Genomic DNA, 15,835 nt, shown 5'->3' on the forward strand with positions numbered 1-15,835 from the left:
TTCTCACGGGAAGATGTCTCTTGCTAGTTCTGGATACCTTAGTTCAAGAATTTCTTCCTCAATACAAGCTGTTCTTTTCCTAACCAGACAGCAGGAGGTGCTGTGTGAACACTAAGACTACCATTCCCACCTCCCCTCCCCCTGCATACAGAGAATAATAGCATGATGCCTTCAAAATATTCATTTTTCAGCAGCCTGTGGTCTGGGATAATGCGCCCAGTTCTAAACTGGAAACTCCCAGTTAGAAATGTAAACCCTAGCCCTTATTTAGTATGGTAAAATGCATGCCTAATTTTTTAAGACCAAGTGCAAAGAAGATTCAAAAATTGTGTCAAATTGAGTTTTATTTTATAAACAGCACAAATCATTCAACTCTACAATAGGAATTCTACTTTAAGATAAATCAAAGTCTTTCTAAGTAGTTGCAAAAATTTCAAAGTTTTCATACACATACTCCTTCTCCCATCACACACACACACACACATATCCACACACATACTCTCTCTCACTCTCTCAATCTATATCTCTCTTTCTCTTTCTGTTTCACAATTATGAAATAGATATTTAGAAATTAAAGGACAAACTCTAGTTTAAACTGCTTCAAAGACATTATTTCTATACTTTCAGGCCTGGAAATATACAAGTGAAATAAATATAAATGAAGTAAGTTACTCAACGAAGTTAATTCACAATTTCATCTCCCAGAATATGACTGGTTATGTTTTAGCCCACCTTCTACAACATTAAGTATGATTTCATACTGGAAAAAACAGAAGGGGGGGTCATTTAAAACTTCAAATGCTATAGAAGCTATTCATTTTCTTATTTAAAGTAACTGTCTATAGAATTTCCACATAAGGAGTTGCTTTAGTTTTGCACAGTATGCAGCAAGGAAAGATGACACATATGACATCCCACACCAAAAGATAGATACAATTAGCCCCATTATTGTTGTCTTTGAGATTACAGAAGAAGCATTTTGGCTCCCTAACGGGCACTAAGCTCACGAAACACATGTCACAGTTCTTTTATGACATGATGCCAATCATTGCTTCTATACAACCAAGTACATTTTAAAATATACAATAAAGCAGTTTTTAAAGAGGGATGACTCACCTGTTTAGAATATTTTTTTGCAGACTTTAATCGTTGGTACAAGGCCAAAAGAACTCCTTGGATGTACATCTTAGCTCCTGAGGGGCTGAAACCTTCTCCCTTAGAGACCCAAACTGGTCCCCGTAAAGGTGTGATGGAATTTTGCAGGCATTTTTCAAGCAGAGGAACTATATGAGAAAATAAGGGAAAATAAATTCTTTTGACCCAAACGAAATACACTGCCTGGAACACAGCCCCAATGCCAGAGCTAACTCTTAACATCTATTATTTATATCTGACCTGGGTTAAGTCTTAGAGAGGCAATTCCTGCATTACTAGAGGCCACCATGAAGGATGTATTTATATTGAGACACCCCCCCATGCAAGACTCATAAGCTTTGTGAGCACACCTGAATAGTTCTGAAGTGTGCCTAACTAGCTGCACAGAGTGTCATGGTGTGCACTGATTGCCTTATCTTCTCATTTATCACAGATGAGTTGGAACCAACCTTGCTGAAATCTACTTGCATTGTCCTGATAAAATTGTACGATCCATGTTGTTTCGGTATATAGCTTCCCATAGAGGAGTCTATATAACTAAAACATCACATCTGGGAATTATTCATAAAATATAATCCACACCTTAATAAACCATCCTATTCAAGTCTTTTCACTGCCATCGCTTAAATAACCCATACAATAGAGTGGTGAGGCTGTTTAAAAATAAGGGGGAGAATCTTAAGCAAGCATTTTATCATACATACCTTTTGTTTTTAAGCTTCTGGGACATAAGCTGGTCAAAGATTTAGGGATGCTATTCCAGTACACGGTTTGTGAACAGATAGAAGATATTTACTTGTGGGCCTGTATTGCAACATCCATATGGACTTGACAGACATGTTTATACACTTTTTCACCCAATTAGCTTATAAAATCTTTCTAGTGTAAAATAGGCAAATAACATGGCAGCTAGCTAACATTTTTCAAGATTTAATTTCCCACTGAAATGCCAGAAATAAAGAAACTTTAAAAATCTTAGGCACAATTGAGAATCCAGAAAGATGAAAGGGTATCATTTTTTTAACTTTGCCTTTAAGTGTATGCATGTGACATTACATGCATAAACATACTAAATAACTATATGGCTTGGCGACCTTATTCTAATACATACTTCTACTGGAAAAGAAATTGGATTGATCACCAGCAAAGAAAATAGGTCCGTGCCATTGGTTATGTTATACGTTGCATATTTTATGTAGAGGGGCCTAGCATAGCTATCTGGAAACTGAATTACAATTAGGTTCAGCTGAGCTGCAGAGTGGCTGAGTTATGCAAATGGCCTTTGCTACTGGTATTCTGCTGATTTTTGCTCCTAATAAAAAAGTTATGCCTTTTATGGCACCAAGTTCTACAGCTCTCTACCAAAGTGCAATTAAAATTCTAACATATTCATCACTAAAGGAAATGTTGTAAATAGAGTTTAAGATTTTCTAAGATTACTATAAATAAAGTTAAAAAGAAATCATGACCCAATGATTATTTAGAATCTTTAGATGTGTGCATGAAATTCATTCCCCAGCCTGAGAAACTAATTCCTGAAATTCACATATCAAAACTATTATCCTCCTGAAGCAATTGCTCTTCTCTATAAGTTTGATCACTACAGTTATCTCAAACTTTAAAAGAAATATATTAGGTCATATGTATTACTAAAGAAATAAAAAGAGAAGTAAACTTATTTTTAGAATTTTAACTCTTCAACTTGGCTTATAATTTTTCCCAAAGAAACCCAGTTTAAGAATCATCAAAGCTTTCAGTTAGCTACAAATTCATATATTACTATGTGTTGAATTTTAATTTGTAAACTTTTAATTGATGCACCCATTGAAACTAGTACAGTTTTTGTACATGGAAAGGCATTACATAAATAGCTGTTAAATTGAAAAACAATTTTAAGTAATCCAATAAGCAAATAATAAACTTGAATGATTTACATCCAAGATTTAATCTTGAATGTAAATCTAAGAACACTTTATCAGATTCTCTAGTCTTTATAGCTTTATTCATCCATGCTTTTCACAAAGTAACTTTCAAATTCTTTATGTCAGCCCAAAGGATTCCAAAGAAGAATTTAATATATTTTCTAACACAAAACTCTATACATTTTTTTCAGGGTTTGTACCTTCCATAAGAATTTAAGAAAAAAAAATACAGCTTATGGAAAAATACAAATTATATCAAAATGTAAGCAGTGTCAGAGTTGATATAGGATGGAAAAGAGCTCCCATGCTCCACATGATTTATGTAATTAGGAATACTATGGAAACCAGAAATAGCAAAGCAAAGAAAGCAGTATTCACAAGCAGGTTTTATAAGGGACTTCAGAATCTGCTCTGAACTTGTTGAATAATCTGTTCAGTATTCCAGAATCTCCCTGCTGGAAGCAGGGTCCTCATTATAACCACAAGAGCGCTAATAAAGGTTAGCCTCTGAACTGGGGATTAGAAGGCTCTTTTCTTTTTGGAAGCTGCAAACTAGTAACTTTGATGATCTTCTTGAAAAGGAAGACAAAGCACACCCCAAGAACAAACAATGTTTCCACTAACTAGGAAGGTACAGAAAACATAAGAAAATGATATGCCTAAGCACTTAGAAAGGAAGTATAAATAAGCCTAATATATTGGAAAAATAAAACTTATTAATCAGTTCAAATAAGAGAACTCTCCCTAAAAAAGAAGACTTGGCCTAAGATGATAGTTTTGAAATATAATAGAATAATTAATTTTTTAAAAAAGAGAAAGTTGACTTTTCAACCCCAACCATAGATTTTAATATGAGAATTATTAAGTATTTTAGTGGATATTCATAATAGTCTATACCAAAAACTCATATCTGTTCTTAACCAATGGTTTTAACTCTTTTATGTTCAGTTCTTCTTTCTCTGTTTCTGAAGCAAAACTTCATTCTATTAAAGAGGACTATTGCATATAGATGTGCAGGAAATAAGGGCACTGATTTAGAAAGGACAATAGACACTTTTCAACATTGGAAAGAGCATAATCCTACATGTTGCTATGAGCTAGCAAAGCCCATTATAGACACTCAATGAAAAAATATGTCTTTCCCAGGAATGAACTCTGGGATATTATTTTGTATGTAAACCATGAGTTTCTCTTTTAAATTCTACTCAGAAATATGACCTCATTCATGAAGGTAGCTGGCTCATATTATCCTGTATTTCTTTAATATATATTTGTGTGCCTAGCAAGAAATGAATAACATAGCATTTCTTCTTACATTTGAGGCCTTTCTTACAAGTGTTCAACCTCTTTGCTCCTTTACAGAATCTTGCTTTCCTGTAATTTCAATAATTCTATTAAACAAGTCCTCAACATTTTTATTAGATACATGATTTGGAAATTAATCATTCCTTAAATCTATCAATAAGTATAATCAGTCAAATGTGATCATTCAGTTGGGATCATTTCCATCACTGTAAAGGTCAATTTATATGGATGATTTTTATCCATTTGTTATCCATTTTATTTATCCATCAAGTCATGACTATAAGCAAATTGAAATTAATCCAATTTCAATAGGTGTGGAGTTGAAGATGTTGGGTAAATAGATCATGTGGTCAAAAGGAGTAACTTCACTGCTCAGAGCAAGTACTAAGTATTATGAGTAAATGGGTCATATGATTAAAAGTAGTAGCTATATTAATTTCATAGCTATCAACATGCTGTTTTATTTCCTTTGCATTTCTTCCCCCCATTTTTCCCACCTGTTAATATATCCTTGTCTTCCAAGGCTCATAGGAATTGTCATTTCCTCTGGCAAAATTTCCCAAGTTGTTAAACTGTTCTATCCTCTACCTTTCCCAGATCATTGTTTATATTTTATTTTTCCTTTATTGATTTGCATTGGTCCTCATATTCTCCACTCACTACTTTCATCTTCCAGTAAATCACAAAAACTTTGGAGTTTAAAGGCATGGTGTTTTTCAATTTGATAAAAGCAGCACCCAATAACTATCTACTGGATAAATAAATAGCACGTTTGGATATACTGTGGGCAGTCTTTTAGGTAACTTTTAAGACCATGAGTACAACTATACATAATCATTGAGAATCTGTAATTTTCTGTGACCAAATGAAAATTTAATGAAAATTTGATAAATACAAATATACCAGAATTTTAAAGCATAATTGAAGTATGTACAATAGTTTTATTTTAAACTCTCTTATAAAATGATCTTGAACACTAAAGAAGAAAATAAACATAGAAGAAAAACAATACAATTTTGGCAATGAAGCATTAACTAGCCAGGAGAAAGGGCTTCCCAGGTGGCACAATGGTAAAGAATCTACCTGCTTAGGTAAGAGATGCAAGAGACACGGGTTCGATCCTTGGGTCGGGAAGATCCCCTGAAGTAGGAAATGGCAACCCACTTCAGTATTCTTGCTTGGAAAATTCCATGGACAGAGGAGACTGGCAGGCTACAGTCCATGAGGTCACAGATTTGGACATGGCTGAGTACACATCACACACACACACACACACACACACACATACACACACACACACACACAGCCAGGAGAAGACCAGAGCTGGATATTTTAAAAGTCCTGGAAAATCCTTAATCATGCTACTATGGGAAAAGGCACACAATAAAACTTAAATAAAAGAGCAATAAAATATTAGATTAAGGTCAAAACAGCTATTTTACATAATAAGGGTAATTCCTTCCAAGAACTCCAAACACAATGAATTCATAAGCTATTTATGAGAAACGAAACTGTTCAACCTTCAAGAGGACCTATATATCACAGATAAGAAGCTTGAGCTTATTTGGATTCATGATGGACACAGTACAAGAATTTCTGACAAGGAGCCAAAAATTCCTCTAAAGATAAACCTAATAGAACTTACTATGAAGATACAGACTGGAATGTCCTGTCAATTTCCATACCTAGGGAATATATATATGTCTCTCTCCAAAAGCAACACCCGACATTTAAAGAGACATTTGGCACATTCCATTTGAATCTACTGTAGAAAGCTAAAAAGAGGATTTTTATCAATCAATATATTTTCAAAAAGCATTGGAAATAAGTGCTTTAGTAGCTTGCTTCCAATTAAAAATTAAAATTCATGCCAATTAAATACCCAGAATCATAAGTTTCACATTTCAGTCAGAGTACATGAGACTGTGGAAAAAAAAAGACAGTGCCCAAAGCATACTTACCCATAGAAAAACTATTATATGCTACTTGGCAGGAAATTTCAGATCTCAGTTCTCAAAAATACTCACTATTGTTAGCAGGACATCATTTGGAAACTTCCCATTAATTCAATTGAAAATGTTTGTTAATAAAGTTGATCTAAAAACTCTTTTTTGTATGATGCAAGGTGGGTTCTTAAAAGATACTCAGAACTGACAGCTTCCCAACCAGGAAGCAGGTCTGGAGGGAGTCTGAGCTAATGCCAAGGTATGTATGTGTTTTACTGCTCGTTATCCAGCTTTATGTAATAGCTGGAAAACTCCTGGTCCAAGAACAACCAGCAGACACCACTCAAAAGCATGGTCTGCTGGGAAGATTGAATGATGGAGGGCATACTTTGAATGATTTATATCAGTATATCTTTATTCAAACAAAACCAAACCAACAGCTGCTGTGTACTTTTGTTTACATGCTATATGTCAAATTTTATTGTCCCCAAGATACTCATGAGAAAAGATTTAGCAGTTGTTTTCTTAAATACCAATGCCTACCCAAATTTGGATTTTTCCTCCACTGAACAAAATGACAAGCACACGATTGCTATACTTAGAGCAATCTTTCACAGCTGCTTTAGTTTTTCAGTGATCCTATTAAACTGACGGCATATTGCCTATGGGGTCTCCAGTGTTACAATACTGCTTGCTGTAAGAGACACTGATTTGTATGATAGGATCAAACAGAACAAGGATGTATTTGGGGGGGGCAGAGAATTCCATAGGTCATATTGGTTTTACCTGGGTAAAATTTAATTCAGACATTGTGACCTTTATGGAACACCTGTTTTTTTTTTAATTGTTGATATATGGGTGAATGGTGACATTGGGGCTTGGAGGTATGAAATCTTAGGAAGTCTCCTCTGTTTTGAAAATGCAGCCTGAGTCATGTCTTTTCTTAAACTGAACGAAGTAGCTGTGCATTAAATATGCTGGCACATCTTCTGCTTGAGCAAGTGGACCAAAATGGTGTGAATTGTTAATGCCTTGCTGCTTTGGTTCACGGCTTGTGATTGATCATTTGTAACTATATCTACTCCTTGTTCCATGAAATCAAGTATGGAGTAATGGGTTCATCAGATTTTGGGGTTAAATTGAGAGTGAAGAGGTACTGTGTGTGGAAATAAGAGTTGCCATGTTCAGGGCTGGCCTTGTAACAGCATGGAATCTAAAGGCGATATTCAAAACCACTTCACTCATCATACGCTTACTGATTCTGAATAGGGCCCATTTGCAGGGGACATTTGGTAGTTTTCCAATACGCTTTATGCTTCTTTCTACTTCCACCACCATGCACATCTTTTTTTCATACATCCCCAGTAGCACATTGGTAGAACAGGTCAGCATACACAATTCATTCATTCAAATAACTTGATTTATACAAGTAGAAGTAAGCTGGGACTCTATTGTTTGAGTCTTGTTTTTCCCCTCAACAGAAATAATAGTGTATGTGTCTTTGAAACTACAAGTATTTTGTGGACTCAATTTCTTGAGCACCTAAAATATTTGGTATTTAGTAATAATCTAAAATAACTTAATTGGACTGATATGCACACAATTAAGATTACTTAAAGAAATGTTAAGAATTAATCATATCTAATATATCTAATCTATTTTCATGTGGTTATGGTCTATACCAATACATAATAATTGAATATATATGACCTGCTTTTGTAAACTTTAAAGCTCTGCACAAAAATTTAAAGTACTATCTTAGGATTAGTTTGTGGAAGTACAATCCTTGGAACTTAATAAATAAAATCAACAAAAATGAGAAGTAAAGACCTTTAGAAATGTCATTATATAATTGCTTGCTGTAATAACTGATACTTTTTAGACATTATTACTTGTAATTTCTATTACTATTCAGAAAAGCTTAATCCAAATGGTGTTAACTGAGGCACCAATTAACTGCTGACACAGTAAGAACAGATGTAATAAAAACATAATAAAATTTAGGAACAAAATCAAATACATGTAAGTAACATTCAAAAGTAAGCTAATTGTAAAATGTCTCAAACTTTGTACTATTACATTATAAAGTAACAACTAACATAATTTTTTTTTTAATGTGGCTGGACCTTTTTTCTTTTTTTTCAGTCTCAAAAGAAGGAATAATAATACTAATACCTGGCACATACATACCCTAATTCAGAGAGACCTAGGAGTCAGAAAATGTGGATAAAATGGTTTTAATCTCCTTGGCTCAAATGCAAGGCCAATACATTATTTACATTTAAGTCTTTTACTTAGGATGTAAAATATATGTGTGTCATAAAAATTTACATTCTAAATGTGATAAACTGAAAAGTCTTCATAGTTATAGCAATTATAATGGAAGATTCCCTTTTGACATTTCCCTATGTTTGTTTCACAAAAGTAGAATCTTCTATAATAAGCACTTTACATATTTTGCCTATTCTTTCACCTCTCTTCTCAAAATGCTAAGAAGGAAGAAAACCAATCACTGCTGAGTTTTTTACACAGAGACCTTTTTAAACAATTGTTTTACAGCTGTGCTGTGCTTAGTCACTCAGTCCTGTCCAACTCTTTGAGTCCCCATGAACTGCAGACTGTCAGGCTCCTCTGTCCATGGGGATTCTCCAGACAAGAATACTGGAGTGGGTTGCCATGACCTCCTCCAGGGGATCTTCCCAACCCCAAGGATCGAACGCAGCTCTCCTGCATTGCAGGCAGATTCTTTACCGACTGAGCTATCAAGTTTTACAGAATGTACTAACAATTAGATTACTTGTTTTCTTTGACAATTATATTTGTTACAACTTTTTTTATAAAGAACTTCTAGGATCTTGGACAAATCATTAGAGTTAGATACAGATTTGGGTGTTAGAGCTCAAAGACCCAGAAATAAGATATAAAAACTAGAAGCTAAAAAGATAAACTCAAGGAGAAGGGAGAAAAATCAAAGACTTGGTTAAAAAATCACATAAATACTAAAGAAAGTTTAGCCCAACAACACCTAGGAGTGATGATCATATATTCACAACTATAAAAGACAGTCTATGTTTTAAAGACTTCAAAAGGGACTTTTCTGACATATTAAAGAGTCTATGAGCAGATTAGACTGCTTTGTGAATGTTCATATCACACAATTGTGCATTCACATATTTAATAAAAGATGACAGTGATCCAATTATAATGGGAGTTCTCCAACTGCCACTAAAAAAGTTTTAAAAATCAAGCTTTGACAAAATTCTTATCTATAGATAAATAGGAGAAATATAAATCAGTAATTAGTTAGCACTTCTATGTTTTGCTTTTTGTTTTGTTTTGTTTTGGCCACGCCACTGGGTCCATGGCAGTGAAAGCCCAGAATCCTAACCATTAGGCCACCAAGCAACTCCCAGCAATTTTTGTTATTGTCAAGCAATGAGAGTAGCTAGTTCAAGTTCAATGTCTGGAAGTCATTAGAGGACACTGAGGGCCATGTCTAAGGTACCTTGGAATCAAAGCAAAGTCAGAGAGCACAGTCCCAAGGAAGCCCTGAGGACTTCTTTTGAATGGCATCTTTCTTACACAAAAGGGCTCTTAACTGGCTGCCTTTGTACATTTTAATCTAGAGAAACTCCAGGGCTGATTAATAACCATCAGCACTAGGCATGCTTCTCCAGAAAGAAACCTAAATTTTTATATTTCAAAAAATTTGAGAAGTAAGGGTAAATGGTAAGGGGACTCATGGCAAATATAATTAATTTTAAAGAAGATATTATAATCATAAAGTTGATCTTTATCCCCTGAAAATTTCTAGGACAGATTATAAAATAGTTTGTGAACACTTAGAAAAATAAACAGTAATTAATCATTAGGACCCAACATGGGGATAACTTGCATGAAAGTGAAGTGAAAGTGAAAGTCATTCGGTCCTGTCCAACTTTTTGTGACCCATGGACCATAGCTCAACAAGCAAGAATACTGTAATGGGTTGCCATGTCCTTCTTCAGGGGATCTCCCTGACCCAGGGATCGAACCTGGGTATCATGCATTGAAGGCAGATTCTCTACTGGCTGAGCCACTAGGGAAGCCTAACAAATACTTAATGAGCAGAGAGGGAGACTCATGGGGAAATTCCTTACATGGGGCTTGCCCTTTCTAATAGCAGCACAGAAACATTATTTCTTCCAGTGGAGAGTAGATCTCAATAGACTGTGGCTACATCTATTGTCTTTAAGCAAAATATTACCAAGTCTGTGTGTTCCTTCCCAGATAAATGGGTGTATCTATAACAAGGCAGGAGAACCCAGAAGGTCTGCAAACCTCCTGTTTAATTAAGTCCTTTATTTAAAATTCATGTGGGAGGAGACATGGGTAAGCCTACCGCTGATTCATGTTGCTGTTTCGTAGAAACCAATGCAATACTGTAAAGCAATTATCCTTCAAATAAAAGCAAATAAAAAACCAAAATTCATGATTGCTTTCTTTTTATATATATATATTTATTTATTTTAATTGGAGGTTCATTACTTTACAATATTGTATTGGTTTTGCCATACATCAACATGAATCCAATTGCTTTCTTTTGATATTTCTCTTTAAAAATGATAGAGCAATATGTCACTTAGTATCCAAAACAAAAGAAAATTATAAGTGAATGCTTCCCTAGCTTGCAATTTCTTTCACGGAAAAAGTAGTATTAATATAAGGAATCAGAATGAATACACACATACAGTTGTCCCTGTATGGGGCTTGATTGTAGGCTGCAGGCTATATATCTTTCTGAACTACCTACTTTTAACTAAGAAAGCAATGCCATTTTACAGGACCCAGACCATCTGGACTGTTGTAGAATTACACATTTAGAGAGCAGAAGAAATACTAGCAACAAAGGTGTAGTACTAGGGATTTTTAGGGCATAAAAGAAGAGGGAAGCATTTTGACTAGGTTCTCTCAATGTCCTGAAATTTCCATTTCATCAAAAGGAATCAAAGTACAATGCTTCACCAAGAAGTGCATCATCCCCAATTTTTATAATTATATATAATGTAATTCTATAATATATATAATTTTTAAAATAATTTTATATACTTATATTTATACTATTTTAAAATACTTCATCTATATTATTTAGACCTGGGTTAAATATGGGAATAGAGAAGACTACAAAATCTCTGTTCTCATGGATCTTACAGTCTAGGGGACAGATTGATATTAAATAATTCCTCAAGCATCTTTATTAATTATAGTTGTGACAATTACTAGACACAGGGTGCTATTAATGTAACAGAGATACCTGTCCTAGATAAGGGAGGAAGTGGGACAGGAGCAAGGCAATGTTGGGAAAGGTATTCGAGGAAGAAATGTTTAAAATAAGACCTTAAGAAGAGTAGGCAATACCTTGCAAGGAAGATAGGGGCAGAGAATCCAGGCAGAGGAAACATATGGTAAGGTTCTGGGGCATGAAGGAGTATCAAGTGTTTGAGGAACAGAAACAAGAAAATAAAGTGACTTGAGTGCAGAGATGAGGGGCTCAGTACTACATGGGAAGCTGGAGAAGCTAGGTAGGGACCAAATCATGAAGGCCCCTCAGGCCACAGTAAAAATTTAAGCACTGATTCAATATGATCAGTTATGACAGACTAAACTCACTTTTAAAAATAATGTTACTAGAGTGAGGCAATTAGAAAACTTGTGTTTACATTGGGGTTAGATAAACCTGTAAATTCGTAACTAAAAGAAAAGTCATACCCAGGAAGATTAATAGAAATCTGAAGCATAGACTCTGTTAGCATGTTAAAGATCTCTGTCCCTAATTATTGCCTATTGGTGGCTCAGATGATAAAGAATCTGCCTGCAGTGCGGGATCCCTGGGTTGGGAAGATTTCCTGGAGAGGTCATGGCAATCCACTCCAATAATCTTGCCTGGAGAATCCACATGGACAGAGACGCCTGGCAGGCTACAGTCCATGGGGTCACAAAGAGTCGGACACGACTGAGTGGCTAAGCACAGCACAACATTTTAATCAATAATTTAGACAGTGAAAACAAAAATGAGAGAAATTGTTAATCCCAGGCTCACAGATTAAATATCTGAAAAATCTGATAAGGCTAACCTACTAAATACAATTCTTATAAGCAGAAATTTAGTAGGTATCAATGTATAAAGTTCTGTTCACATATCTACAAAATCAGCAGTACAAGCACAGGATGAGGAAGTAGCTTAAAAGCAAATTGTGAGCAAAAATTGAGGGACTTAGTTGCCTTTAAGTTCAATTTAGCTCAACAATATAATTTATGTAAAAGAAATAATAATGTAATTGTAGGTTAAATAATGACCTGAAGAAAAAGAGAAGATGGGGCTACTCACCATTGACTGACCTGGAAAATCATGTACACTGTGGGGTCACAAGAAGAGGAATACCAAAAACACTAAACAGAACAGAGAAGAGTAACCAGGATGGTGAGAGGTCAGAGAAATAGTTGGAGAGACTGGAGATACTTAACCTGGAAAAGATTTAAATCACACATGTTCAAATATTTGAAAGGCAGTCACAGACTGGGAATTAATCTGCATCATTTAACTCCAGAAGACAAAATCAAGACTGATGGTAAAAGTGTAAGAATAGATTTCAGTTAGCTATTCTATTTTTTTAAATTAAATTATAGCTGTCAGAAATGGAAAAGGCAGTGACAGGATGGACACTTATTGGAGATGACTTAGAGGAAATCATGGCAAAGTGAGGCTTTGGTGACGACCAAAGAAGCTTCTAATGCTGATATCCAGAGTAAAGCAATCAACATTTTGGAAGAAGATATCATAAAATACAATCATTTTCATTTGTTTTTACACTGTACAATGCATCTAGTAATGCATTTGCATCTCCAAGCTTTTAAAGTTCTATGAAAAATGGCAAAATACTACTCAGAGTAGTGGGAAATCATTAAGTGACAGCACTGAGAACTACCGGCAAAAAGTGGTTAATAGTGGATAATCTGTTGCAAATGCAACTCAAAAAGGAATGTTTTAATTTTAATTCACTCAGCCATTTAAAAAGTATTTTTCATCACTTACTATAACAAAGATCATATTTAGCAATTATTATTTAAATATTAAATTTTCAAGGGTCTATTACATGCTCGGTCTTATTATAGATATTACAAGATTTTTAGAGGTTTTGGGTTTTTTTTTTAAATGTAAGACAAAAATCTCTCTTTAGTTAAAGAGGTAAGTCCTCTGCATGACAGATATACTATATAAACATATATTATGACATATGGTACAGACATACATCAAAAGAGTTATGATAAAGAGGTATTAGTAAACAAAATAGAGTGGGATTTAAGTAATACTTTAAAACTTTGCAAACTGACACCTTGACTGAAGCTTTGTAACAGATCCAGTCAGAAGGCCCAGATAAACCATGCCTGAATTCCTGACTCACAAAAACCATGACAAAATACATGTTTATTGCTTTAACTTGCTAAGTTTGGGGATAATTGGCTATATAGCAATTGACAACTAATATCAATTTTGGTGGTCTTCTCTGGCTCAGATGGTAAAGAATCTGCCTGCCATGTAGGAAGACCTGGGTTCGATCCCTGAGTTGGAAAGATCCCCTGGAGAACGAAATGGCAACCCACTCTAGTATTCCTTCCTGGAGAATTGCTAGACAGAGGAGCCTGGTGGGCTACAATCCATGAGGTCACAAAGAGTCAGACACAAGTCAGCAATTAACACAAACCAATTTTGGTTAACAGATAGTGTTGTATATTCTATGAGGAAGCAAAATATTTTTTGCCCTTCCCCCAATAAAAATTATACCTCTCATCTTATTCATGTCAGGCCTAGTCCTGTGACTTGCAATGCCCTTCCCTGTGGAAGGATTATATATATTCCCACACTGCTGAATTAAGGAGATAGCAGGTGGCTAGACAGTAAAGAATCTGTAATGTGGGAGACCTGGGTTTGATCCCTGGGTCTGGAAGACTGCCTGGAGAGGGAATGACCACCCAAACCAGTATTCCTGCCTAGAAAATTCTATGCACAGAGGAGACTGATGGGCTACAGGACATAGAACACGACTGAGTAACTAACACTGTCACTTTATTCAACATGTGAAGTGCCTTGATGTAAGCTAGCAGAGGTGCAATCAACCCACAATGACATGTGGAATAAGTGAAAAATACATCTTTCCTTAAACCACCGAGTGTTTTGGAGTTGTTTGTTACCACAAAGTCATATAATACATCCTGACTGATACAAATTGCTGAACTTTGAATAAATGGAGAAGAGTAGAAAGATTACTGAGTGGGCATAAAATAATACAAGCAAAAGTAAGGAAGCTGGGCATTACATGAGTCATTGCATGTCTACGACTTAGAAGGGACTGATCTAGCTGTGATGGAAGGTGCCTACTTGGAGCTGTGAGATGTGGTGATTTAGTTGGATGGGTAAGGCAAGATCACACAATAATTGTACTTAAATGTCAGGATACAGAGTGTACAGACTGTCTAGCTATGTCAAGCTTTGAGGAAAAGAAAGAAAAGGAGGGATATTTTAGGAAGATCACTCTTTGGCAACACAGAGGATTGGAACTTCACCTTCAGCATAAGTCCTCCCAATGAATATTCAGAGTTGATTGACTGGTTTGATCTCTTTGCAGTCCAAGGGACTTTCAAGTATCTTCTCCAACACCACAGTTTGAAAGTATCAATTCTTCAGTGCTCAGCCTTCTTTATGGATCAATTCTCATATCCATACATGACTACTGGAAAGACTTAGACAGACCTTTGTCAGCAAAGTGGTATCTCTGCTTTTTAATATGCTCTCTAGGGTTCGTTGTAGCTTTCCTTCCAAGTAGCAAGTGTCTTTTAATTTCATGGCTGCAGTCACCATCGGCAGTGATTTTGGAGCCCCAAAATATAAAATCTGTCACTGCTTCCTCTTTTTCCCCTTCTATTTGCCATGAAGTGATGGGACCAGATGCCATAGTCTTAGTTTTTTTAATAGGTCTTGGCAAATACCATTCTGCTATCTCTATGAATTTAGCTATTCTAGATACTTCAAATGTAAATTGAATCATGTAATATGGTACTTGTCTTATTTTTTAAACTTAGCATAATGTTTTCAAGGTTCATCCATGTTATAGAATTATCAGTACTTCATTCTTTCTCAAGGTTGAATAATATTCCACCATGTATTGTGGAATAATATATCACAATGCATTTCTGCATCTATCTTTTCAGATGTTCGGATGTTTTTGCATGTAGATGTTTGGTTTCCACCTTTTAGCCGTTATCTGTAGTGTTGCTATGAATATGTATGCACAGGTTAATGTTTCATTGTCTGTTTTTAATTCTTTTGGGGTATATACCTAGGAGTAAAATTGCAGTGTCATATGGTAATTCTATGTTTACCTTTTGAAGGAACCACTAAATCATTTTCCAAAGTGGCTGAACCATTTCATGTTCCCAATGTCCAGAGTTTCCAATTTCTTCATGTTCACA

General features: G+C 35.2%; 1 protein-coding gene across 1 annotated transcript in view; it reads right to left on the minus strand.

The window, feature by feature from the left end:
- The window catches only part of DCDC1 (doublecortin domain containing 1), a 438,943-nt gene that overhangs the window by 349,881 nt on the left and 73,227 nt on the right, over nucleotides 1-15,835 (minus strand). The window contains exon 7 of the mRNA XM_040258929.1: nucleotides 1,117-1,283. Within this exon, the coding sequence (XP_040114863.1) occupies nucleotides 1,117-1,283 (167 nt within the window). The remainder of the gene's footprint in view (nucleotides 1-1,116; nucleotides 1,284-15,835) is intronic.

The sequence above is a fragment of the Oryx dammah genome, unplaced genomic scaffold, assembly GCF_014754425.2.
Source record: "Oryx dammah isolate SB20612 unplaced genomic scaffold, SCBI_Odam_1.1 HiC_scaffold_17, whole genome shotgun sequence".
Classification (NCBI taxonomy): domain Eukaryota; kingdom Metazoa; phylum Chordata; class Mammalia; order Artiodactyla; family Bovidae; genus Oryx; species Oryx dammah.